A 25,534-nucleotide genomic window follows, 5' to 3' on the forward strand; every position below is an offset into this window, starting at 1 on the left:
CCCCACCCGGCTCTCAGGATGCCCAGCCCCGGCCCGGCCGGTTCTGAGTGCCTGGTCCCTGCTCAGCCGCACCCTCACCTCGACGCCCTGGGGTACGGCAGCCCCCTGGGCTGGTCCCGAGCCCCTGCCCCTTGGACACTTGGGTGTGGCCTGGTGCCCGGTGCTGCCCGGCTCCCTGGCCCACAGGCAGCCTCATGGCATGGAGAAAGCCCAGCTTGGCCATTAGGTGGGCCTGGGTGTGGCTCCCGGCCCCAACGCTAGGTGACCCCAGGCACGGGCCTCAGCTCTGAGCTGCAGCCTCTCGTGTCAGTCGGGGCGAAGGAACCCTTCGCACTCCCTCTGGGTGTGGTGAGAATCAACAGGAGGGTCTGTGTCAGTTGCTGCCACACCTGGTGTGTATCAGACACAAAGAAATGGCTCCTGGCAGCTTGGGTGTTTGTGTCTCTTTCCAGGCTTTCATGTCGACAGAGGCCGGTTCTCACCCCTGTGCCCACTGGGCAGATGAGGAGACTGAGGCTCACAGGGGCAGTGACTTGCCTGCAGTCTTGCAGCGAGGCAGTGGGCAGAGGGTGTGGTGGCCTGCTTCTCACCTCCGGAAACCTGGGCTTTGGGCCCTTCAAGGAGAAGGGGGTGCAGGCACTGCAGCCCCATGGGGCTCCCCTGGCCCCCACCCTTCCTCCCCAGACTCTGGGCTCCTCCGTCCCTCAGCCTCCCCGCACATGTCACTCTTGACAAGGTTACGGAGTCAGCATGTAAAACCTGCAGAAGTGAGTGTAATTTATTGATCTAAATTTTGCTTATGAAATAGGACAAGTGCTGATTTGAGGATCTTGTTTCCTCTCGCCCTTATGCCGCCTGCTCCCCCGCCCGCTCTTATCTGCGGTAATTCCCCAGAGCCTGCACCAGAACCCGCTCCTTTGTCAGCCCTCCACTCTGCGCCCTCTATTCTTTTCCAGGCTCCGTGCCTTATCGGCGCCCGCCCCCCTTTTTTCCTGGGCTCCTAAGAAAACATATAATGTTTAAAAGGGTGAGACAAGGTACTGAATAAAGCACTTTCTGGGGAAATATTTGTCCAAAGGCGTGTTGCCTGCATCTGTCTGGTTCTCTCCTGGAAAACATAATTCAGAGCAGGCCTGGAAATTAATCCAAGTGTCCCCTTGCTTTCCTGATAAGAGAGTGGGTGGTTTCCCGGGAGGGGGAGACATAGGTGGGTGGGGGATGGCCCCCCCAACGAGTGCCTTCTAGGATATCACTGTGAAATCAGGGGGATAGGGCCCCAGGAGGTGCATGAGCTGAGCCCTGGGGTGGGAGGAGGGATACCTCAGAGCATCTTCCGTGAGCAGGGCGCTGCTGTGGAGCGGCCCCCTTCCGCAGAGCAATGCCCTCCACTTACCCAGGTGAAGTGTCAGACCATGTGAGAATCAGAACTCGGTCGTCTCTGTCGCCTTGGCAAGGCCCCAAGGCTCTGAGCCTCGGTTTCCTCACCTGTCTAAGGTGCTTGGGGCCCTGCTGAGCTTGTCCTCAGGCTGGCTGTGTGGAGGGAATGAAGTGGCCCCTGCATTTATTGAGCCAAGTTCTGTGCCAGGCATCCGAGGACACAGTGGGGCATAAAAAAAGGCCCCTGGATTCATGGAGCTGATGTTTTAGGGGGAGGCGGATAATAAATGAAATAAGCAAGTAAATCTAGAGCATGTTAGAAAGTGATCATTGTTATGGGGAGAATCAAAGCAAGGGAGGTGGAGATCGGGTGCAGGAGAGGGACGCTGGATTGGTATTAAATAGGGTGGTCTGAGAAGGTGATGTTTGAGTAGTCTTGAAGGGAAGGATGTGAGAGAGCGAGCCACATGGGTCTCTGGGGAGACCTGGGGGAAGAGCAGTCAGGCAGAGGGAACAGCCAGTGCAAAGGCCCTGAGGCAGAGTGTGCCTGGCATGTTCAAGGGAACAGCAAGGAGGTCGGTGTGGCTGGAGCCACGTGAGTGAGGCCAGGATGGTAGCTGGAGATGAAGTCAGAGGTAATGTGTTGAAAATGCTTTGTTAAAATGCCAAGTGTTGTTGATCATTTTGACAGATGGCCCTAAGCTGAGCAGTAAAGGGCATTTTATTAGCACCCAGCAGGGGCTCCCAGAAGAAGGCTGGTGTGTGAGTTTCTCAGGAAGAGGGGAGACCTGTTATCTCTCCTGTCTTCTGCCACCTTAAACATTTCAGTCCTTCCAGCTGCAAGATGATACGAACTCTTGCCATACTATTTCCCCATTACGATGCCAGCAGGAAAAAGATGCCCCTTGTGACTGTGGGGCCGTGCTGTGGGTGGGAGGTAGGTGAGGGTCCTGGTGAGGGGCCCTGACCTGGGCAGTGGGGCCCTGGTGGCAGTGGAGGGACCTACGCATGTTGGCTGTGCCTGGGCCCTCGGGGGCAGTCGGGGGCCATGAACCCACTCTCTGGCAGCCAAGGGTGGGGTTGGTGACCCTAATTAAAAGCTTGGATCCCAAAGGCTTGATGATGGAATTTCTAATTAAATCAATTTCATCTCATCTGGGAGACAGAGGTTTGCATGTGATAAGCATGAAATTAATAATTATGTTCAGAAATTAGCTGTTGCTCAAAGCAGAGCCATTTACACAACCCTCTGGGGCTCCTGCCCCCCACCCCTGCCCGATCCTTTGTGACGGGGACAGATGGACCACTTCAGCGCATAGTGTGGTAGCCAGGAGTGGAGGTGGTGGCTGAGCACAGAGGGGTAGTAGGGCTGGCTCTCCCCGCTGCGGCCACAGTCGATGTGGGCGGCCCTCCTTGTCACTGGAGGCTACTGCCGTCACCCTTAGATTCTGTGTATGTTTGTGTGTGTGTGTGTGTGTGTGTGTGTGTGTACGTGTACATGTATGTGTAGGCCCACTTGTGAAGGGGGGAGGCTGAGGTTTTACCTGACAGTAAAATGGGCTCTGGAGCTCATCCCTCTGGGTTCAAATCATAGCTCAATCACTAGCTGTGTGCCCTTGCACAAGTTACTTAACGTCTCTGTACCTAAGTTTTGGGAAAATGGGGAGAAGAGGGCCCACTTCATATACAGTTATTGTAAGTTTAAAGGTGTCAGTCATATAAAACGACTTTGCACAGTTCTTGGCACACAGTAAGCGCTCAATAAATGCTCATTCTCAGGATGACAATGATTACATCTGTGTGTGTGTGTGTGTGTGTGTGTGAATTTAATTCAGTTCAGCCCAAGCCAGCCTGTGATGGGTGTGAACCAGACACATCCAGGCTCTTGAAGTGGAGGTAAATAAGACCCATTCCTTGCTCTCCTGGAGCGAGAGCTTACGCCCCCTGTGTCTGTCAGCATCAGGAGGAGGTGCTGCAAGAACAAACAGCCCCCGCATCTCTGTGGCTTAAAATACGTAAACTGAATACTTGCTATGTTACATGTCCACATGATTTGGCTGAGTGCTCTGCCCACCTCCTCAGGGACCAGGCTGGCCTGGAACATTGCTGGTCACGGTAGCAGGGGGAACATGTACCCTGTAGGGTCTCACAATGGCAATGAGATGCTCTGGCCTCGAAATGGTAGCATTTTCTGCTCCCAGCTCAGTGGCCAGAACATGGCAGGTGGCCCCGGCCAAGCATGAGGGGCAGGTGGTTGGATTTTGCCAGGTGCCAGGAAGTCAGGGAGCTGGAAGTGTCTCTAAGGACCAGCACCCATGTTAGTCACGTGCGGGCTCATTTAGTGTCATCTCTCCTGCTGGAGTGTCAGCTCCATGAAAGCAGGGATTGGTCTCTGTGTGTTTGCCCCAGTGCCAAAGATTGTGCAAGGTGCTTAGTAGGTGCTCAGGGAAGCACTGAGTGAGTGAATTCATGATGGAATCAACAGAGTTTCTGAGGGGTGTGGGTGGGCTGGGAGCCTGTGGGGGGAGGGGAGGCTGGTGGCCACAGGGCGGCCCAGGCGAAGGGACCACGTGGCTTTGTGGGCAGATTTCACTGTCTTTTAAGATAGTACTTGCAGCCTTGGAGACTGATGTCCATGTCTCGGTCAAGGAGGGGAAGGACTGCTGGCCTGAGGGGCCTGTGTGACTCGGGCAGAGGAAGACACCCCATCTCCGAGCCTGGGGAGGGGCAGAGCTGGGGAGGCCGAGTGCCCTGGGCAGCAAGAGGGGCAGAAGGCCTAGTCAGGGCGCCCAGGGTGGGCTGGGCAGGCTGATGGACTGTGCTGGGGCAGAGGTCGGCGGGCCCAGGCCAGGCCAGGACACATGGCCCGGCCCCCGGTGACCCGGTGCTCGGGGTCCGGAGCTGGCAGCTGGGCTGTGTCCACAGGGTAATGAGATCTGATCGATGACGGCGTCCTGAAGTGAGTCACCCCGGGCCGGCCTGGCCTGAATTCCCACAGGGTCTGTGGGACAGTGGCCGGTGGCCCCCAAATGGCCCAGTGGGTTGGGGGGAAGGCGGTTGTTGAGGGGAAAGACCCCATCGTGTGGCTGGGATGAGGCACTGGGCAGCTGGCAGACCGTCCTTCCATCTGGGGCCCATCCCAGCCCTTCCACAGACCACGCTGACCACAGACCACCCAGACGCCAGCCCAGCCCCCTGCCCAGGGCATCCCCCACTTTCCAGGCTTTGGAAGCCTGCTTCTCTGCTCTTGAACCCTGGGGTCCCTCTCAAGAGTCGGGCTGTGTCAGGACTGAGGGCAGGTGCCCCTCTGCGTGCTGGGTCCCCCCACTGCACCCCCCTCTGCCGTACCCCAGTTCCTTCACCTGATTTCCCTTCCCAGCTGCCTTGAACTCCCCCTGACTCCCCTCTCTGCACCGCCCCATTTCTCCTCTTCAATCTGTCTACACCCTCGACCCACCCTGCCAGCCTCTGCTGTCTTCTCAGGACCCACAGTCTGACTCTCCCTGCAGTGAATCCCTGTTGCCCCCAACCCGGCACTTCAGCCTGGAGGCATTTCACTCCGAGGACCTCCTCCCCCCACCCCCCCCAGCAGGCTGGTTCTCTGAAGGTGGGTTATTTATTTATTTTTTAAAAATAAATTTATTTACTTATTTTTGGCTGCGTTGGGTCTTTGTTGCTGCGCGCGGGCTTTCTCTAGTTACGGAGAGCGGGGTGCTACTCTTCTCTGCGGTGCACAGGCTTCTCATTGCAATGGCTTCTCTTGTTGCGGAGCACGTGCTCTAGGCACTCAGGCTTCAGTAGTTGTGGCGCACGGGCTTAGTTTCTCCGCGGCATATGGGATCTTCCCGGACCAGGGCTCAAACCTGTGTCCTCTGTGTTGGCAGGCGGATTCTTAACCACTGTGCCACCAGGGAAGCCTGGAAGATGGGTTATTTAAATCCGTGTCTTTAGCGCCTGGCTGAGAGGAGGTGGTCGCTGATCCACAAGGGTATGGGGGGCGCCTACTGTGTGCCTGGCTCTCAGTGAGATGCCCTCCTGTCCCCAAGGCCCCGGGGAGGGAGAGAGGTGGGCTGGCAGCACCTCTGCTCCTCCCGGGCGCCGTCTCTGCAGCAGAGGGCGCGTGGCTCAGGCCGTGAGAGGGGTCGGGTGGGAGACGACGGCGCCCCAGGCCTTTGGAAGCTGGGCTTCTGCCCTCTCGCCGGCTCTCTGAACCATACATGCCTGCCCGAGCAGCTTTCATGTGCCTAAAACCTGGCTGGCTGCCTTTTATCTGCAAAGAAGGCAGCCAATGCTGAGAGCTGGGCAGTCGAGGCCTCATGCAGCCAGGATCAGAAGGGCAAGGAGCAGGCAGCCACCCCGGGGTCTGACCTGCCCCACACAGGGTCCTCTGCTCCCTGAGTGAGAGGGGCTGCGCCAGGCAGGTGGGGGTCCTGGGGTCTGCCTGGGTCCTGGCCTGGGTCGGGCTGGTGGCCAGAGGGGGCTTCAGGATCCCGGCCTCAATCTGTGGCTGCCCGGCCTGGCTTGTGGGTGGAACAGAAAGAGCAGAGTCGGCTGGGAGGGTGTGCAGGGTCTGAGGCCAGGACTGGGGGACGGTGAACAGGGAGGCAGGGGAGCTGGGTCTGTGCCTTGTTTCTGATTTCTCCTGGCTCTGATACTCAGAGGGCACTTTCATCTGTACGAGCCTCAGTTTCCTCATCTGAAAAATGGGCACAACGGTCCTAGTCTTGCCTCCCTCTCTAATAATATCTGGTATTTGCTGAGGGCCCCCATGCGCTGGGCACAGTTTTTTTTGTTTGTTTGTTTTGGTTTTTTTGCGGTACGTGGGCCTCTCACTGCTGTGGCCTCTCCCGCTGTGGAGCACAGGCTCCGGACGCGCAGGCTCAGCGGCCACGGCTCACAGGCCCAGCCGCTCCGCGGCATGTGGGATCCTCCCGGACCGGGGCACGAACCCGTGTCCCCTGCATCAGCAGGCGGACTCTCAACCACTGTGCCACCAGGGAAGCCCATGGGCACAGTTTTCAGCCCTGTATGTGTTCTCACTAATGCAGTCCTCTCTGTTGTTTCTGTGACTGCTTTATAGGGGTGGGAACTGAGGCCCAGAGAGGCTGCCTGCTTGCCTAAGGTGGCACAGCTGGATGGCAAAGCTGGGTGGCACACCCCTGGGCAGGTTGGCTCTAGAGAGTGCTGAGGCGAGGGTTAGGGAAGAGGAGGGAGGAGGAGGGGCTTTTAAACACTCACGCTCACAGGAAGAGGGTTGGGATTCCTGTCAGGTGGCCCTAGGTGTCTGTGGTGATGGCCCCGGACATCCAGCTGCTTGACTCGGGGTTCCCCAGGCCTTGCACAGGTCAGGGTGGGGGGTTCACCCCTGACTGCTGTGAACAAAACCCTGGCCTTGACAGAGCCCTGGCCTCCAGAGGCCGTGGGGACTGGGCCCTTGCGGCACTCTGAGATGTTGGGCAGCTTGCTTATCCCCCGACACTCCTCTGGATGGGGTGGGATGGGGACCGGCCACTCTCAGGGGGTCCTCAGATTCTGCCGGTTGGGGAGCCAGTGACCCAGAGCCTGAGCTGTTGGCACTTGGGGCACCACCTGCATCCCAGCCAGCGTCTCTGTGCCCCGGGGGGTGTTTGGGGCTGCTGGCCAGGCCTGGGGCAGGTTCAGAACAGATTCAGGTTGGAACACACAGATACACATACATGTACATGCTTACACACACGTGCATACACGTACATCCACGTGTTCCCTCTGCCTAAAAAGCCCTCCTTCAAATACCTACGGGCTGCCTCCTTCACCTCCTTGGGGTCTTGACTCAAATGTCACCCTGCCAGAGGGGCTTCCCTAGGCCTTCTCCCTAACAGTCCCCTGAACTTCCCTGATTTCTTTTTTCTCCTGGGCCCCATCCCCATCTACCAGCCCTGCATCGCCTTTCCATCGCCTGCCCCTGTCGACATGGGGTGCCCCACGGGGCAGTGTCCACCGCCTACCCCTGCTCTCAGAGCTGTGCCTGGCAGGTCGTTGGCGCTCGGTGACTATTGGTAAGAGGAATAAATCAACGAGTGTGCTGTGTGCTCAGGGCATATGCTCCAGCATGTGCTCGCACGTGCGCGTGTCACACAAACACACATGTGCTTGACATTCATCTTCATTGTTGCTCAAGCCCGGAAGCAGCTTTTGTCTTTCCCATGTGGCAGGGACCTCTTTGTCACTCCAGAAGCCAGAGAGAGAGAGAGAGAGAGAGAGAGAGAGGGAGGGAGAGAGAGTGTTTATTCATGTATTTCCCCCTTCAGTCACTCACCCTTTTCGTACTTTTGTAAGCATGAGGCTCTGCGGGGTGCCAGCTGCAGACACACGGTGTGCCACTCATGGGCATCCCACCTGCCTCCTCCCCAGGGTGTCCCCCAGATGCAGTGAGTGTTGGGTTTGGGGGTGGGATGAGCCCAGTTCCCCTCGGTGTCTCCCCAGTGGCCTTGCCCAGCACAACGTGGAGTGCCTCAGAACGCTTGTTGAATTGATAAGTTGGCCAAATACCTAACACGTGGGAGGACAGGGAGGATGTGCTCGGTGCCCCTGGAGCAGCCCGACTTGGTGCTGAGGGAGGTCTGACCAGGCTCTCTGGAGGATGAAGGCTCCCGGGGGGGCTGCGTGGAGGAGGTGGCACTTGAGCTGGGCCTTGATGCACCAGGAAGATTTGGATGTGGGGAGATGAGGTCTGGGGCTTTGTGGGCAGAGGAAGGCAGGCAGAGAGGAAAGAGAAACAGGCGAACAGATGGCCCCAGAGTAGGACAGCCGTCGTTGGTCAGGGCTGCTGGAGTCTGACTTCTTGCTGACTCTTGTCCCATGAGGGCGCAATAGGAAGGTGTAGCATCCCCAGCACCTGGAAGAGTGCCCAACACACAGTTGGTGCTCTAAGTGTTGGGCGACAGCAAGAGGGAGGCAGAGAGGGAGGAGCTGGCGGGGGGACAGGATGGGCATGGCTGTTGTGAAGGAGAGGAATGTTTTCTGAGGAGAATGTTAATCCAGCGCCTCCCTCCCTCTCGGCTGGGCTGCGGGGACAGTGAGAGCTGCGGAGATGCCAGAGCCCCACTCGGGCCAGGTTGTCACAATCCCCCTGCCCATGGGGTCCCCAGGGTGGTCCTTGCCTCTGCCCCTCCACTCCAGGCTGGGGTGGGGACGGGAGGGAGGGGAGCTTGGGGGGACCTGCCAGCCCCAGGAGATGTCCTCACTAAGCAGTAACTCTGTGACTACAGTGAGAGAGCTGGGGGTGGGAGGGGGAGGCACCAGGGACAGTGCTAGAGGGTAAAAACAGAGAGATAGCTGCCAGGAGGAAGTGCAGGGGGAGGGATAATAACTCATATCAGAGCTAACCCTTGAGTGCTGACTGCCCGCCAGGCGCAGCCCCTAGCACCTCCTGTGAGTTCCCACACGTGACCCTCACAACCTTACGAGAAAGGGATTGGAATTATTCCCATTTTGCAGAGGAGGAAACTGAGGCCCAGAGAGGTGAAGTAACCTGCCCCAGGTTTCCCAGCCGGTGCACGGCAGACCTGGGATTTGAATCTGAGCAGTTTAACTCCCAAATCACTGCTTCAGGCCATCCTCCTGGGCACCTCAGGAGGGCCTGGAGTTGAGGAGGGAGCCTGCAGGGGGCGGGGTAGGAGGAGCTGGCAGAGGCGATGTTTACGAGGATGCTGGCTTATCTCCTGGACCCTGTTCAGGAAGCTGGCTCTACCCCTCCGCAACCCTCATCATCTCAGGGCAGGGTCCCTGTTCCAGGATCTCAGGAATGGTTGGGGGCGGCGCAGGGGCCCCCCCGGGCTTCAGAAATCAGAGGCCCTGAGCACTCCTGCAGGCTGACACACACACACACCTGCAGGAACCCCATGCTTGGCCCTCCCACCCTCTATGGGAATGAGGGTGTGCAGGGGGCAGGGGTGGCGCCTGGGTCTGAAGCCGGCTGACGCAGGCTGAGCTCACTGGGGGAGGCTCTGAGTCCCGGCACCTGGACAGCCACCTGTCCATCCGCTGTCCCTGCCCAGGCCGAGTGCCCGGATGGGAGGGGAGGGGGGAGGTGGCTTGGAAGGAGGCCCGAGGGGTGAGAAGTTGCCTCGTGTGAGCTGCTCTGGCCTGTTCTGCCACCAGCCCCAAGACCTCCCTGGACCTGCTGCCCCTCCTCCGAGCGGGCACTTTTGACTCCGGCCCTAAGGCCCTGTGTTGGGAGAACACATCAGAAGTAGGAGAGAAGCCGCTTCTAATCAGGAGGCGAGTGGATTTCTGGGTGTGTGATTAGGGCCGGCAGAGGTGAGCTGGCAAACAAACACGGCCATCTGCTCTCAGGGACCTGCTGTGGTGGCCCTCATCTCCGTTGCCAGCTCCAGATTCAGGGCGCTTCTCTTCAGAGGGTTGACCCCAAGGGTGACATTTATTTTGTTCTGTTGTTTTACCATCAAAAAATTTAAATGTAGGCATTTCAGACACGCACAAAAGTGCAACAAACAGGGCAGTGTACCTTCGCGTCCACACCGGTCAACAGTTGTCAGCGCTTGGCCAGTGTTATTTCTTCTTCCACGCGTTCCCACAGCGATTCTTTTGAAGCAAATCCCAGACCTCATCATATCACTTCATGCCTAAATATTTTAGTACATATCTCTGAAACGGTGGGTCTCAACTGGGGACAGTTTTTTCTCCCGGGGGACATTTGGCAATGTCTAGAGACATTTTTGGTTGTCACAACCGGGGGAGGGGTGTGCTACTGGCATCTAGTGGGTAGGGGACAAGGGTGCGGCTAAACATCCTACAAGGCACAGGACAGCCCGCCAACAAAGAATCACACCCCACTCCCCTCCACAAGCGTTAACAGCGCTGAGGTGGGGAAACGGCGCTCTAAGAGCTAGGGACTCAAAAACCAGCCAGCCAACCGCAGCTATGATACCATCATCAGACCTTAAAAATAACGATACTCTTTGAATGAATCATCAAATGTCCAACCAGAGTCCGCATTGTAGGGGGTGCTGCTTTCACGCTAAGTGCCCTCCAGGGCCGAGAGGACTGGGCTAGCGTTCAGACACTGCTGACCCAGGCAGGCAGAGGGACGCATGTGCTCTGGGACGTTCCAGTGAGGTCTGCTTTCTAAACACGTGCTGTATTTGCATAGTTCTACGTGGAAAACATACAGAGAGTCTAAGGTGGGAGATCCTGCCCAACCCCACCTCTAGCCCCTGGCTGTCTTCCGGGAGGCAGCTTTGCCCCTGTTTAGTTTCAGAGCAGGTTGAGTATATACCCCAGTGGAAGGTGGACCCCCGCACTGTCCCTGGGGGTAGGCACACCCTAGGCAGAGGCCAGGTGGGCAAACCCATGTGCAGGGGGCTCCCGGTGTCCTCTGGCTCCGGAATATTTTCCCACCCTCAGTTGCCACGTGGCCTAAAATTCTGGCCATTAATTTTTTTCTGCCAGGATTGAATCTTAATTATTCCTTAGGGGGAATCAATCTTCGATTTGACATCAGCCCAGATCAGTATGTCCAGCCCTTCACCCTGTCACCGTGGATGACTGAGGGCAGGGTAAAAGGTACACAGGAAGGGTACATGTTGGTGTGGACCAAGGCAGGGGGTGGAGAGCACGGGCCACTGGCCGGTCCTGGGGAGCCAGGGCAGACGAGAGCCCTGTGAGGAGGGCACCCGGGATGTGGGCGGGGGGAAGGTGGGGGAGGCTCAGGAGGGTCCACACGACCCCTTTCATGTCCCTTGGGAATGTTGGATGTCAACCACACGAGGAATGGCACCTTGAGAGCTCCATGTCCCACCTTTGCCTGGGGGGCCAGGTGGGAGGTGTGAGGGCAGGAAGGTGCCCTGTGACTGGGGGAGCCGGGCTGGGGCCAGGAGGCCCGGAGTCTGCCGTTGAGAGGCTGTGGCACCGGGTGGGCCCTTTGTCCCAGGCTGCGGAGAGAGGGTTTCTCGGAGGCCCCAGTCTCTCTGGCCTTCTGGGATTCAATCTGTGGGGTGGGACGAGGGCTGTGGGAATCGGAACCTGGGCTCTGTCCCCTCTGAGCTGGGCAGGAGGAAGGAGCCCGGGCCCAGAGAGAACTGTGGGGATGGGGTCTGCTGGGTGGTGACAAGAAAGGCTGCCTGGGGGCAGGGAGTGGACCAGATAAACCCTCAGGCCCCTCTCACCACCCTCATCCCCACCCCATCCCCATTTCCACTCCATCCCTGGCCAACCATCTGGGGATTCTCTCCAGCTGGGATGTTCTAACTCTTTATGTAAATTGAGGCACCCAGAGGATCCCGTGGTGTGTGTGTGTGTGTGTGTTAGCACGTGCGTGTATGTGTGTACAGGCATGTGCGTTATCTCCTAGGACTCTGGGGTGTGTACGTGTGTGTTATTGAGGGACCACCGGCCACAAGACCCAGGTGAGGTGGGCTGGGAGAGTTTCTAGAGGAGGGCTTGATGCTGACATGCCTCTCACTTCTCACCCTGATGCCAGCCTCACTCCTGCTGGGAAAGGGGAGAGGCCTGGGGAGAGACGGGAGCAGGGGAGCTGAGTGGGGGTGGGAGGCATTGGGACCCTGGGTAGAGCCAGGGGCGGGGCTGACCAACCATTTGCCCACTCTCTCTGGGCTTCAGTTTCCTCCTCTGTCAAGTGGGGCTGGGACCTATTCAGCCCATGTCAAGGGGTCTCCCCCAGGATGAGAGGAGGCAGTGCCCATGGGAAGGGCTGGGGGGGGGTCCCAAGGCCATGGGATGGGAGGCAGGTTGGGGTGTAGGGGCTGGTGCTGGCCGGGCAGGGTGAGGTGCCAGCCGCCCCCATCAGTGGCCCCTCTCGCCCCCAGATCCCCCAGATCAGCTACGCCTCCACAGCCCCCGACCTGAGTGACAACAGCCGCTACGACTTCTTCTCCCGCGTGGTGCCCTCGGACACGTACCAGGCCCAGGCCATGGTGGACATCGTCCGTGCCCTCAAGTGGAACTACGTGTCCACGCTAGCCTCGGAGGGCAGCTACGGTGAGAGTGGCGTGGAGGCCTTCGTCCAGAAGTCCCGTGAGGACGGTGAGTCCGGCGCCCACCCTCAGGGTCGTGCTTGGGGACGGGGGGATGTCACAGCGTGGTGGCCGAGCACTGCTCGGGAGCCACTCCCTGGGTTCTGCCTTGGGCTCTCCTGCCCTGGGCCACTCCCTCACGGGCCTGAGTTTCTCCTCTGAGCCTGTGGCCTTGTGGGCGGGTGGCTGGGTGACGGCTGGGGGCTGGGGGTGGATGTGAATGACTTTTGCGGACATGGCTGGGTAGACGGAGGGACTGTCAATATCCCCAGCATGGGAGCTGATGGAACAGCCCCTGTTCTCAGGCAGAGAGGAGGAGAAGGAGGTGGGGATGGAGGTGGGCTTGTTCAGTGGGGTCTCAGAGACCCAGGAGCCAGAGGCCAACCAGCAGCTTCTTGGAGCAAGGATTTGTTTGAGGGACTGGGAATCAGAATCCTTAAACTTGGGCCGTGTGGTGAGGGGCAGGGGCTGCGGTGGGGCTGTGCTGGCCTCAGGGAGGTAGGTGCCCTGTGGGTGGGATTCGGGGAAGGGTGGGAAAGTGACGTGCTCTCCTCGGATCCTCCGCACTTACCACAGGCCCCCTTGCCCCGCCGAGCTCACTGCGTTCCTGAATTGCCATCCTCAGAGTGGTAAAGCTTCTAGTTATCAGCAAGCAAGGAGAGGCTAAGCAAGCAGGGGTTACCTCCACGGCAGGCCCAGACCTGGGCCTCTGGCCGGTCCTTTCCGATGGTCACACTGAGGCAGGACAGCCTGTGTGGGACTGTGTGTGTGGGCATCCAGGGCAGCAGACAGGCCCCTGGGTTGGGGGCTCCACCTGGGCTGGTGAGCCCTGCCAAGCTGATTCAGAGCTGCGGGGGCCAAGGAACGGCTCCTGTGCTGCGTGGGGCATGGAGGAAAGCAGGGAGGCCCTTCCGCTCCTGGTGGACCCTCCTCCCCGCAGACAGGGGCCCTCTGCCTCCTCTCCTGGCCTCTCCCAAGGCCCCGTCTCTAAATAGCTCACTGTGGCGCCCTCGACCTTGGGGGATGGCATCTCTATATTTATACCCGGAGAACCCCGGAACTCTAATTGTTTTTCCTAAGGACCACAGAGTGTCCAGAGGCTGGCGTTGGTAACACCCTGCAGGCATAATCCTGCTATAAATCTCAGACAAGCCCCTTTAATTGTACAGCCGAAGCAGCTCGGGTTCTTGTAACCTGGCGGCGAGGGCGGCAGGGTGGTGGAAATGGGGTAGTGCTGACTGATGGCTGCGGCTCCAGCAGCTGGGCCCCCACGGAAGGAAGCAGGGGGTGGACAGACCCCATTCCCACCTGCAGGCAGGCTGGGCAGTGTCAGACTCCAGCTCCCCCCCCCGCCCCTCCCTCTGACTGCCCACAAATCCTTTCTTTCTTTGCTCAGACTTGGGTACCTCTCTGCACTGGCTCCACCCATCCTGCAGGCTCCTCTTCTCCCTGATGGCTTGAGTCCTTCTCCAAACGAGCCCACTGCCTTTCTGATTCAGGTGCAACCTCTGTTGGATTTGGGGACAAAAGTGCTGGATGGGGGCAGGGACAGAGGTCCAGAATCTTAGTGTTCGGTTGTGTTTGGTCCCTGCCATAGGGACCTGGAAGCCACCCCGTGTACTCAACATAGCCTTCCCTATGCTGCTGGCACATGCCGAGCCCCTGTTTATACCGGGTGTTCTGGGTAATCTGCCCCACCAGATGAAGCAGGTACCCCCGTTTTCCAGGGAAGGAAGCTGAGGCTCAGAGACACCAAATAATTGGCACCAGGTCACAGAGCAAGTTAGAGGTGGAGAAGGGATTTGAATCCAGGCGAGCTGGCTCCAGGACTAGAGGTCTTAACTGCTTTGTATTTTTGTCACTCTGTCTTCTGCCCATTTCCCACTGCAGTAACTGAGACCCATGTGGACCAGTCCTGTGCAAGGGATGGGGGTATGACAGTCACGCGTGCGCACGCGCGTGCACACACACACACACACTTGGCCTGGAGGGACACATGCTGATGTGTTAAGCGTGGGAGAGGCATGGGATTGGGGTGAGGTCAGGGCATTGCATTTTGGCTGAAGCTAAGGCTACCGTTTGAATTTGCTGCAAGCATCTAATCAGGCATTGAGCAGTTAGAAAATAGAAAGTCTACTCAAGATTTTTAAAAGGAACCCTAGAAAAATAAGAGAACTAGCTACTCTGCCCGGGCCCAGCACAGGGGCACAGCTGTGCCCCTGCCGCCTGCACTCCTTCCCATTGCTGAGGGTCTGACCTCCCACCTGGCCGGACCTCCCTCATCCGCAGACCCCCTGGCAGGGTGTGCAGCCCTGGGGCCCTGGCTGGGCAGCTAGGTCTTCCTGCCCGGCCTGCTAAATGAAATTTGATTTGGAGAACCATCTTTAGGCAAATGAAAAGAAAAGGAGAGAGAAAGCCATGCTCCAGCTGCCCAAACTGAAATCAGAATTGAGTGGCCAGTAGAAAGGGGCCGCTGTACCTTTTGCCTAATTCCTGTGAAAGATTAAAGATGTCTTTGGCTGTATATCGTATTGATTCGTCCTCTGAAGTATAAATCATCTTCACGTTGCTAAGAGGAGTGCCAGGGAGCGGGGAGGACGGGAGGGTGCACTCGCCAGGCTGAGGGTGTACATCAGAGCCCTGGTGAGAGCTCAGCCAGCAAGTCCTGGGTGCCTCCTGTGTGCTGGGCTCTGGTGGGTCCTTCAGGGAGCATAATTATGGCCTTTTTTTTTTTTTTTTTTTTTTTTGCTGTATGCGGGTCTCTCACTGTTGCAGAGCAACGGGCCTCTCCCGTTGCGGAGCACAGGCTCTGGACACGCAGGCTCAGAGGCCATGGCTCACGGGCCTAGCTGCTCTGCAGCATGTGGGATCTTCCTGGACCGGGGCACGAACCCGTGTCCCCTGCATCGGCAGGCGGACTCTCAACCACTGCGCCACCAGGGAAGCCAATGGCCTTTTTATAGATGAGGAAACTGAGGCCAGAGAGGGTAGGTCACTTTCCCAAGGCTACACAGCCAGAACGTAGAGGAGCTGGGATTGGAGCCCAGCTCCATCCTCTGGGTGGGGAGCTCCTGGGTAGCACCCAGCACTATTGGGCCGTTGGCACAGGGCTTAGAGAAAGCTCTGGCGCTGCACTTTCCAGTCCCCATCAGCAGTGCCCTCCCACCCCAATCACTTGGTCATGTGGATTACGCCCTGAGCCAGCCTATGGCCCTTGACTGGACCCTGCACTGTGCCAGGCAGCCTCACTGCACTTTCATGAATCCTGATGACAGTGTTTTGTCCCCCTTTTACAGATGAGGAAACTGAGGCTCAGATGGGTGAAGTGGCTGGCCCAGGCTCACACACTGAGGTGTTGGAGCAGGACTTGGAGCCAGGTTGTCAGCCCTCGGCCCTTTACCCCACGCTATCCGTCTCCCCCAGCTTATATCACAGAGATGGCAGTGCATGGTTAAGGAACAGGCCTCAACAGACAGACCTGGGCTCCGACTCAGCCACTTGCTGGCCACGTGACTCTGGGAAAGTCACTCAGCCTCTCTCGGTTTTGGTTTCCTCATCTGCGAAGTGGGGATGAAACTGGTTGTTATCAGAATGAAACGTGCTCCCGGCCCATGGAGGTCGGCGCTCAGGAACGCACATTGGAGGGTCTGGCTGCCTGGGCCCCAGCCCTCCCTGGTGCCAGCCGCTCTTGGGGAGGCCCGGGGAGTGATGGAAGGCCCGAGGGGGTGGTGCTGGGCCCTGCGTGGGGCCACAGGCAGTGTCCAAGGACAGGATGAGGGACAAAATCACGGGAGCCCAGGCCAGCCTGCTTGCCCTGGTGTCTGCAGCAGGTCGTGGGCGTGTGTGTGCTTTTGTGAGGTGTCGGGCGCATCCCCCATCTGTGTGGTGTGCGCTCCTTCTGGCTGCAGGGCTCCCCCTCTCCCTGCCGGGCAGAGGCTGCCCAAGGGAAAGGCTAGGGACACAACCAGGCCTGGGACTAGGTACGTAGAGCAGGCCCTGCCTGGGCTCTGAAGATAATGTGAGTGAGTCACCCTTGGAGGGAGATGAAGGCTAGAGGGGGTGGCACAGGTGGGGCCCCGCCCTCGGTGCCTCCCACCACTGTCCTGGGCGCTTTCAGGGGTTGGAGTCTGGAGTATGAACTTGTATACCCCCACAGCCTTTCCGTATCAGTGGGGCCTTGTGTGAGCCTCAGTTTACTTGCACTAGTGCTCCATTTCACAGATGAGGACAACCAAGGCTCAGGGAAGTCAAGGGGCCTAAGATCACAAGGAAGTGTTGAGTGTCAGAGCCCAGGGCTCCTGTGTGGGTGACAGGACAATGGATAATATTAGTAGGTAACATTTATGGAGCCCTCCTGTGGACCAGACCCCATTTTATGTGCTTCATACATGTTAACTCATTTGTCTTGCAAGACAACTCCATTATACAGATGGCAATACTGAGGCTCAGAGAGGTTAAGTAACTCCCCTGAGGCCACACAGCTGGAAAGTAGCAGGAGTGGGATTTGAATCCAGCGTGGCCTCCTGATCTCTGGTGCACGTCATAGGAAGGACACACAGGTCAGCTCTGGGCAGGGGCATCTCCATGGGGCCACCTTGGGAGTTTGGTTCTCTAATGAGTGATTCTAGCACCCTGGGCACATCTAGGCCTGTACTCCTAGGGTGAGAATGGGAGGGCCTTTCTGGGTGTGGAGGGAAGGGACGTGGGAGCCTCAGGCCTGCTCCTTGAAGGATGTCCTGTCCCTCGCACGGTGGAAAATTTAAAGTCTCATCTCCCTGCTGTGTCCCCGCATCCCCCATTGGTATTCCGGAGATGTTGGTGAGTCAAGCTGTTGCTGGTCTGACCTCCAGGTCCAACTCCCAGGGCTGAGCATCAGACTTGCATTTAGATGGGCCCGTCCGCGCGGCGGAGTGGCAGGGCTGGCACCTGGAGGCCCAAGGCTGGGGCACCTCATCCCTCTGGCTATGTGACATCTCTAGACTCAACTTCTCCAGCTGTAAACAGAGGCTCCAAGGGGAGTGGCGAGGAGCTGGCCCACTGGAAAGAGCCGTGCCACCCGGAGGGGATGGCACTGCTCATCCTTCTGGGAGACTAGAGAGGAGAGAGGTTTGCCCCAGGGCACCCCCAGGATCCAGCAGCTCCCCTTTCTGCTGCCTCCCCTCCCGGACCTTGTCTCCTTCCACTCCCCTCTCAGGCTCTTCTCCAGTCACACCAGCCTCCTCACGGCTCCTCTAACACTCCAGGCACAAGCCCACCTCAGGGCCTTTGCACTGGCTGCTCCCTCTGCCCAGAAAGCTCTGTCCCTGGTTGTCCATGTGGCTGCATTCTCAGTGCATTCAGCTGCCTTCCCAGGGGTCCCCTCTTCAGAGGGGCCTCTCTGACCACTGAGTCCCCAGTCCACTACTCTCCATTCCATGCTCCCTGCTCTGTTTTTCTTTATAGCAATTGACAAGTACATTTTTATTTGTTTATGGTCCATGACAGCAGAGATTTTTTGTCTGTTTTGTTCTCTGGTACCTCCCCAGCCTCTAGCACAGTCCCTGGCACACAGTAGGTGCTCAGTAAATGTTTGTGGGATGGGTGATCATGAAATCCAGCCGCCTACTCACTTCTTTAGCCCTTCTTCCCATCCTAGGCCTGAAAGGTTGCTCTCCCAGTCTATAGAAGGGCAGACTGAGGCTGACAGAGCACAGGCTTCTGGGGTCAGGCTGCCCTGGGACCCTGCCCTCCCCTCTGAGCTCCTGGCTGCCCCCAACCCTATCCTGACTCATCGAGGACAGATATCCTTTCCACCGCAGCGCCTGCCTCGGGATGCTTTGTTCTGAGGTGCTGCCTGCCCCAGAGGGCAGGAACAGGAAGAGGCTCAGCCTTCCAGACCCTGCTCGAGTCTCGCACTGGCCTGGACTTCATGGATTTATTTCACATCCACTGGGTACTCAGCCCCTGTGCGAGGAGAGGAGAGAGGGCGTGGGCTCTGCCAGCTCTCAGCGGGCGTGGGAAGAACAGTGCCCACCCAGACCTGGCACCCTGCCCTCCTGCAGGAGGTGCCCAGGAGAATTTGCCTTAATAATTGAATGAAGGGATGTGATGACGCATGTGTTGAGGTGAAGAGATAAACTCCAGGGTTGCAAGAGGCCCAGCGCATCAAGATGGGCAGTCCAGCAGGGCTTGGAGGAGGGATACTTGGACAAGTGGAGAGGAAGGCAGGGGCGTGCCAGGTGGGGGAACAGCGTGAGCACAGCCTGGAGGAAGGAGTGAGCAGGCAGATGGGACCCCAGTGAGGGGCCTGGCCTGGTCCTAGTAGCCGTGGGATGGGGACCCGTGTGAGATGGAGCGGAGCGGTTTCTTTCAGGTCAACCCTGCGTTTAACGGTTTTTTGGCACTTGGGGTTGTTGTGTCCACCTGCCATGTCCAATTTACATAGGGCCCTGGGGAGTCTTCTCTGCCCATCACGACTCAGTGCCAAGGCCCCTCCTCCCTGCAGACTTGCTTACCCAGGGAGGCATATGATCTTCCCCTAGGCTGGCCTCCCGGGAACCCCAATCATACCTGCCCCAGTGCTTGTTGAATTCCCCCTCTTCCTCTTCCACTTGACTGGGCCCCTTGAGGCCGTGGAAGGAAGGACCCCCTTGGCTCTGTGTCCTTCGCCATCCCTCGCCCACAGTGGGGCCTCAGTAGATGTCTGTAGGATGAACAGATGACCAGCCCTGTGCCCTTGGGCACGTCATCGCCCTTCTGGGGCCCCCGTCTCTCATCTGTGACAGGAGTGGGCACATCAGCTCATCTGCAGGGTCCAGCTCTGACATCTGGCAGGCCGGGTCCTCCCAGCCCGAGGCCCCTGACTCCAGGCATCCTTCTCGTAAGCTAAGCCTCATCATGGGGGCACTTCAGGCTTGGTCTTTTGGTTCAGGGATGAGTGGGTCCAACTGTATGGGGACAGAGCCTGGAGCATGCGACCTTCTCACCCTCAGTCAGGTGAAATGTGGTTGAGATCAGCCGATGGGGCAGGGCGCTGGAAACAGGGAGGCGTCCTGCCACTGGCTTTGGGTTGGTGTATAAGAGAGCAGGGTGGCTTGTAGCATCTTCTTGAGGGGAGACCTCTGGGCCTCACAGCCCAGGGACCTTCATCCCTGCCCACTGACCAATGCATTTTCCAAGAATGTGGCGGGGGGAGTGGACCCCACCCCGGAGCCAGTCCCCACCATTCTAGCTTATCACCCAGGCTGCCCCCAACTTGAGACAAATTGCATCTTCCTCTCCCTTGCTCTGCTGCCCGTCACTGCTCTGTAGGTGGAAATTCAGTGGACTTGGTATGGGCATCCCCTGCCAAGCTGTGAGGCCCACCACGTGCCAGCTGGTTCTCCGGGATGCTCTGCGAGATTGGCAAGGTGCTGGCATCAGTGTGACTGCTCAGTGATTACCCAGTCAGTCTCTATCCCGCTTTGGAGGTGAGCCCTGCGCTGTCTGGCCTGCCGTGGGGACTTCGCCTGTCCGCTCTAATTGCTCCGCCCCCCTGGCCTTCAGTGCGGTGCTGGTACCTCTTGATTTTGTGAGTCCCGTGGGTTGGGTGTCATCAGGCCACTTTTCCTCTCTCTCTGACTCATCTCTGATGTGTTCGCCCTGGCCTATCACAATGGGGACATGCTCCCATCCGAGTTCGCCTCTAAGCTTGACGGGATTGACAGGAGGAAGGAGACAGAATGGACACTGAGCCCTTTTTGCTCTGAGTTTGCATCCCTTCCCTCTTGGACAGGAAGCAACATTTTCTTTCACCAGGCTTCTTTGTGGAACATGTTTGAAGATTTCTTCCAGGTCTAAAAAAGTTTTCCTTTGCTGGTTGCAGCCCCTTTGTGAATCCTGTCCTCCCTGGATGACGCAGTGGAGTGGAGGGTTTAAGAGCCCAGACGCTGGCTTGGCCACCATGAACTGTGCAATCTTGAGCAGTCACTTGGGGGCGCTGGGCCTCAGTTTCCACCTCATGAAATGGGAATATTTATAGCACTTCCCTGGACTTCCCTGGCAGTCCAGGGGTTAGGACTCCGTGCTTCCATTGCAGGCGGCCCGGGTTCGATCCCTGGTCAGGGAACTAAGATCCTGCAAGCTGTGCAGTGCTGCAGGAAAAAAAAAAAAAAGAAGAAGCACTTCCCTTCTAGGTTGCCATGAGCATTAAATGAGTTAATACATGTAAAGCACTAACTAGCACAGTCTGGGCCCTGCACTAAGCACTAAGCTTCTGGAGGTGTAAGTTCCATCATTATTCATCAGAGTGGGAAGTGGGGATCGGGACCCAGTTCTAGTCCTGGCTCTGTCTCTGGGTGGCTGTGTAACACTGGGCTGGTCACTTTCCCTCTCTGAGCCTCAGCTTCATCACCAATGTGAAAGGCGATGGGTCAGGGGACCTCTGAGGTCCCCCGTGATGTGGGTCTTTGCATCTCTCACCCATCTCTCTTGGCTTTTCTGTCCTCACCACATGGAGGTCCGGGTACCGTGGGGTGGGCCTCTGGCTTCTGCTGTGTCTATGTTCTTGAGGCCAGACCTGAGCCCACAGAGTAGCCACATCCGCAGCATCTGTTTCCTCAGCTCCTTTGGCCTCTTTGGTTTATTTATTTATTTTTTACCTCTGAGCCTTTTGGCAAACACATCTCTAAACCTGGTCTGAACCCCATTGTCTTCAAGTTCATTTTCCTGCCCTTGTTTATTTTTCCTCCCCTTCCTTGAGCCTCTGCACTGGAGCATGTTGGGATCTATCCTCCGAGGCTCCCACATTTAGGGATCCCTTCCGATTTCTTCCCCTTTGTTAAAGAGCAGGTGTCAAAGGCCGTTGACCTTTCCCTGCCCCCCCCCCCCCAGCTCCGGTCTGGGCCTTGACCCCCAGGAAGCCCTCTTCACCTGTTTGTTGACTACTGGGTTTGAGCCTGTTTTCCTATCTGAGGCAGGGTTCCAGCACCCCCAACCCCCCACTCTGAGCTTCTTGGAGGTGTCACCAAAGCAAGCCCCATCTCCCCTTTCCCTGCACTGTGGCTTCCTTCCCGCCCTACCCTGAGGCTCCTACTTCAGGCCAGTATGGGGCTGCTGAGTGTCCTGGGTGGGTTCTGGTTTCAGCCTCATCCTCTACTCCTCTGTGACCTTAGGCAAGTCACTGCACCTCCCCAAGCCTCCAGTTCTTCATCGTAAGACCAGGAAGGGGCTGTGCGCCTTTTTCAAAGGGCTCATGCATGTCGTGGACACACGGAGGGATGCCTGCAGCCATTTCTGCCTTATTATCCTGTGTCACCCACCCAGCCCTCTTCCCAGAGCCTTTGAGCCCCAGGCTCTGCCTCCTGCACCAGCCCCTCAGGCAGCCCGGCCTGGTCTGTGTGAAGACCCCTGGACCTCCTTTTGTTTTAATATACAATTTTCTAGGGAACATTTCATTACCCATCCTCATCGAAGCTACCAGACCCTGGCCCCAGCTCCTACACAGCTGCCCTGAGGATTGTCCCTGTTTTACAGAGGAGGTGACCGTGGCTCAGGTTGCCCAAGGGCTGGTGCAGTCCCTCACAGCTTGTCGGATGCAGAGCTGGGATTTGCATTCTGGTCTGTGTGACTCCCAGAGCTCAGCTGGAGGGAAGGAAGGTGGGTGGAGCCCTCCTTTCAATGAGCTGTCTGATGCCTTTCACCTGGCTTCTCCAGGGAAACGTTGGTGGGTCAGTCAGATGGCTGGACCTTGGAGGACCCCCCCTTCCCCCTCCCTCCCCACACCGCCGCATACAGAGGCCAGAGGTTCTCTCAGGGCCAGGGAAGGAGGAAGGGAGTGGCTCCTGTGATGGACAATGTTTGTGTGACAGGAGTCACCAAGTCACGTGTGGCCTTGGATGAGCCTGTGAGGGGCTCTGTCTAAAAGTGGGTGTAACGGGGCCTGGAGATCAGGAGGAATGCATCCCCTGATGGTCACCTTTTCAGTGATGGCTTCCCTCGTGCTCCTGGGGTTTTTAGGGACTCAGAAGGAGAGAGTCCAGGCCTCCAGATCACAGAGCCTGCTCTGCGGGGATGTGGCTGGTAAGGAGGGCAGTGGGGGCATTTCTTCAGCCCTTTCACCCCTCACTTCTATACAGTAATTAATTCATTTGCTCTATAGATATTTACTGAGCACCTATTATGTACCAGACATTGAACCAGGACATGGGGGATACAGCAGTGAACTAAACAGATGAAGATCCCTGACCTTGTGAGCTCATGTTTGGGGAGAGAGATAGAGGCAGCTTATAGTAAACAAGTAAATACATCACCATATAATAGAAATTCAGATAGGAACTGATGGGCATTTCTATGAAGAAGAACAAAGCAGCATAAGTATACAGAAGGTGCAGGTAGGGGAGACTATAACACAGGTGGTCAAGGAAGGCTTTTCTGCAGAGGTGACATTTGGGCAGAGCCCTAAGTACAGTGAGGGAGTGAGCCATGCAGAGATCTGTGAGAAGAGTGCCCCAGCCAGGAGAATCAGCAAGTGCAAAGGCCCTGAGGTAGCAGCCTGCCTGGCATTTGGGGACTATAGCCAAGAAGAAGGAGCAGAGTGAATGAGGGGGAGAGAAGTAGAAGGGGAGGAGCCAATCACAGGGGACCTTCTGGGCCACTGTGAGGACTTTGGCTTTTGCTTTGAGTGAGATGGGAGCCATGGGAGCGTTGTGAGCAGAAGAGGGACGTGAATGGACTTGGGTTTACTAGGATCCCTCTGGCCACTGTGTGGGGCAGAGACTGTGGGCCTGAGGCAGGAAGGCCAGTGGGGAGGCTACTCCTGTCCTCCAGGGTAGAAGGGATGATGACTGGGACCAAGGGGCTGGGAGTGGTGAGAAGAGACAGATCTGGGGTATGTTTTGAAGCTCGAGCCCACAGGACTTGCTCCCGGGTTGCATGTGGGCAGAGGGCAGGGGCGTCGCCCAGGCGTTCCTGGCTTCAGCACCACGGACAGCGCCAGCACCAGACACGGGGGAAGCCCTGGTTGGCTCAGGTCCCCAACAAACAAGCGGCCAGTCCCTGGATGCTGACCGGAGCCTCATCTGTAAAGTGCTGGTCCCTTCCCCTCGATTTTGTTATCCATTTCTCTTTTAGCCAAATATGTTTATTTCTGGGCACTGCTGCGAATCCATTTTGGGATGAGGCAGGTTTGAATGCAATTATATAGCTGGGATGAGAGGTTTGGAAGCAGTTGTATCCAAAAATCTCTGCATCTGGCTAAATTGTGTTGTATGGAGTGGGGTGCTAGGATGGGAACTGGGGGAAGGGGAGCTTCCTTGAGGAGGGGGTGATGGGAAGAGAGCCTTGAAGAACGGTGGGCCTGTCTCAGAGGAGCAGCAGGGTGCTCTGGGTAGGGGAGCTGAGTGACTGAATGTGGTTATTCATGATGCCCTCCTTCTGAGTGAGGAGGGGGCAGCATTCCTGACACTGAGCGGGGTAGGTCGGCCCATGGCAGACAGTGCTGACCCTCAGGGCTTCCACGGACTTGCTGTGTGTCTGTCCTTTGGCTCTCAGTTTCTCCAACTGTAAAATGGGGTAATTGTAGTCCCTACTGTGCTGGTTATTGTAAGAATGACAAAAATGGGTGAATTAACCATCAGAAAGGCCAAGAAAGGGCTGGAGGGGTGAGGGGCTGCCTCTGAGGCCTCAGACCCCAAGGGTGAGCACTTGGCCTCTTCCTGGTTGGTTGTTCCCAGTCCCTTTGTGACCGTCCTCCTTGTTCTCCCTGACTCATGTGGCGGGTTATATCTGTGCCCCATTTTGCCGTAGACAGAATGATCATATGGATATTCTATGCAAATTCTTATTTTTAACGAGCCAGAAGGAAAGCTAACGACCATCTTGCAGATGTATTGGGGCCCGAGGGAGGCCTTGGGATGGGGGAGGAAGCAGGGGACAAAGTGACAAACAAGAGGAGAGAGGAGGGAGGAAGGGGAGAGGAAATGGAGCGGGGTTGGGGTGGACGCAGTAGGGGCTGCAGAGCGGTGGAGGGGAAGCACGGGCTCTGTTTACCATCTCTCAGAACCTCTCTGCCTGCCCCATTTTAAGGTGGGGAAACAGGCTCAGAGAGAGGTGGAAACGTGCCAGATACCCCAGAAGCTGGGAGAGAGAGAGAGAAAGGCTGAGGAGAGGGAGCAGATGGGCTGGAGAAAGGGAAGGTGGAGGCAGCTGGGACTAGGCTCTGGGACTCGGTTTCCTTATCTGTATGATGGTCATAGCACCTAAGACGTGGGCTGATTGGGAGGAACTAATGAGAGAACATGTGCAAACATTATTCGACTGAAGAGTGCTGCCTGAGTATGGGGGGCCGTGGAGTAATGTGTGTGTGGGGGAGAGGGAGTGGATGGGGCAGGGGACCGAGTCGGGGAGACAGGAAGATGAGGGTGGAGGGACGGGAGCTGGAGACGGGGGTAAGAGGCCTTCTGGACAATAGGCCAGCTCTTAATTAATTAGTCCATTCAGTCATTTGTTCATTCATTCATTCATTCATTCCTCAGCATCTATAGTCTACTTCATAGAGGGAAGTCGGCTCCCAGAGGGCAGGATTCTTGTCTGTCCTATCCGTGGCTGTCCCCGTAGTGTTGGGGGCAGCATCTGGCACCAGGAAGAGCTTAAATTGTTGCTGAATCAATGGATGTTCTGTGCCCGGCAGTGGGCCCAGCAGTGGCCATCGCCCTGGAGCTCAGTGGCATCTAGTCCAGTAATTTCCCTTCCCTGTGCTAAGTGCAGTGGTTGAGACATTGCGATCGTTATTGGCACCCAGGGGAGAGGGAGCCTGGGGACAACTACGAAGGCTTCCTGGAGGAGGGGGCCTGAGATGAACCTTCGAGAACTGACAGAAGCTGACTTGAAGGAATCTGGGAAGGGGAACTGGTCGTAAAGGCAGAGGGAACAGTCTAGTGTTCGGAACTGCAGGTGCTCTTGGAGGTGGGGAGTGATGGGAGCTGAGGCCGCAGGGCCTGAGGGCTGGGCTGAGGGGTTTGGATTTTGCCCTGAGCCCTGAGGGAGGTGAGAGCCAGCGAAGGTGGGAAGGAGGGGTGTGCTGGGGTGGGATCAGTTTTGGTGGAGAGGTGGGGTGGCCAGGCTGGGCAGGCTGAGGTTTGCATGCAGGTGTGGGGCTCTGGTCTGGT

The 25,534-nt window shown here is 57.4% G+C and overlaps 1 protein-coding gene across 1 annotated transcript in view; it reads left to right on the plus strand.

Moving 5' to 3' along the window:
• The window catches only part of GRM4 (glutamate metabotropic receptor 4), a 95,995-nt gene that overhangs the window by 22,961 nt on the left and 47,500 nt on the right, over positions 1-25,534 (plus strand). The window contains exon 2 of the mRNA XM_089919871.1: positions 12,159-12,511. Within this exon, the coding sequence (XP_089775997.1) occupies positions 12,159-12,511 (353 nt within the window). The remainder of the gene's footprint in view (positions 1-12,158; positions 12,512-25,534) is intronic.

The sequence above is a fragment of the Delphinapterus leucas genome, chromosome 10 (genome assembly GCF_059928025.1).
Source record: "Delphinapterus leucas isolate spDelLeu-1000000601 "Yukka" chromosome 10, BTC_Dleu_Yukka2, whole genome shotgun sequence".
Taxonomy (NCBI): Eukaryota; Metazoa; Chordata; class Mammalia; order Artiodactyla; family Monodontidae; genus Delphinapterus; species Delphinapterus leucas.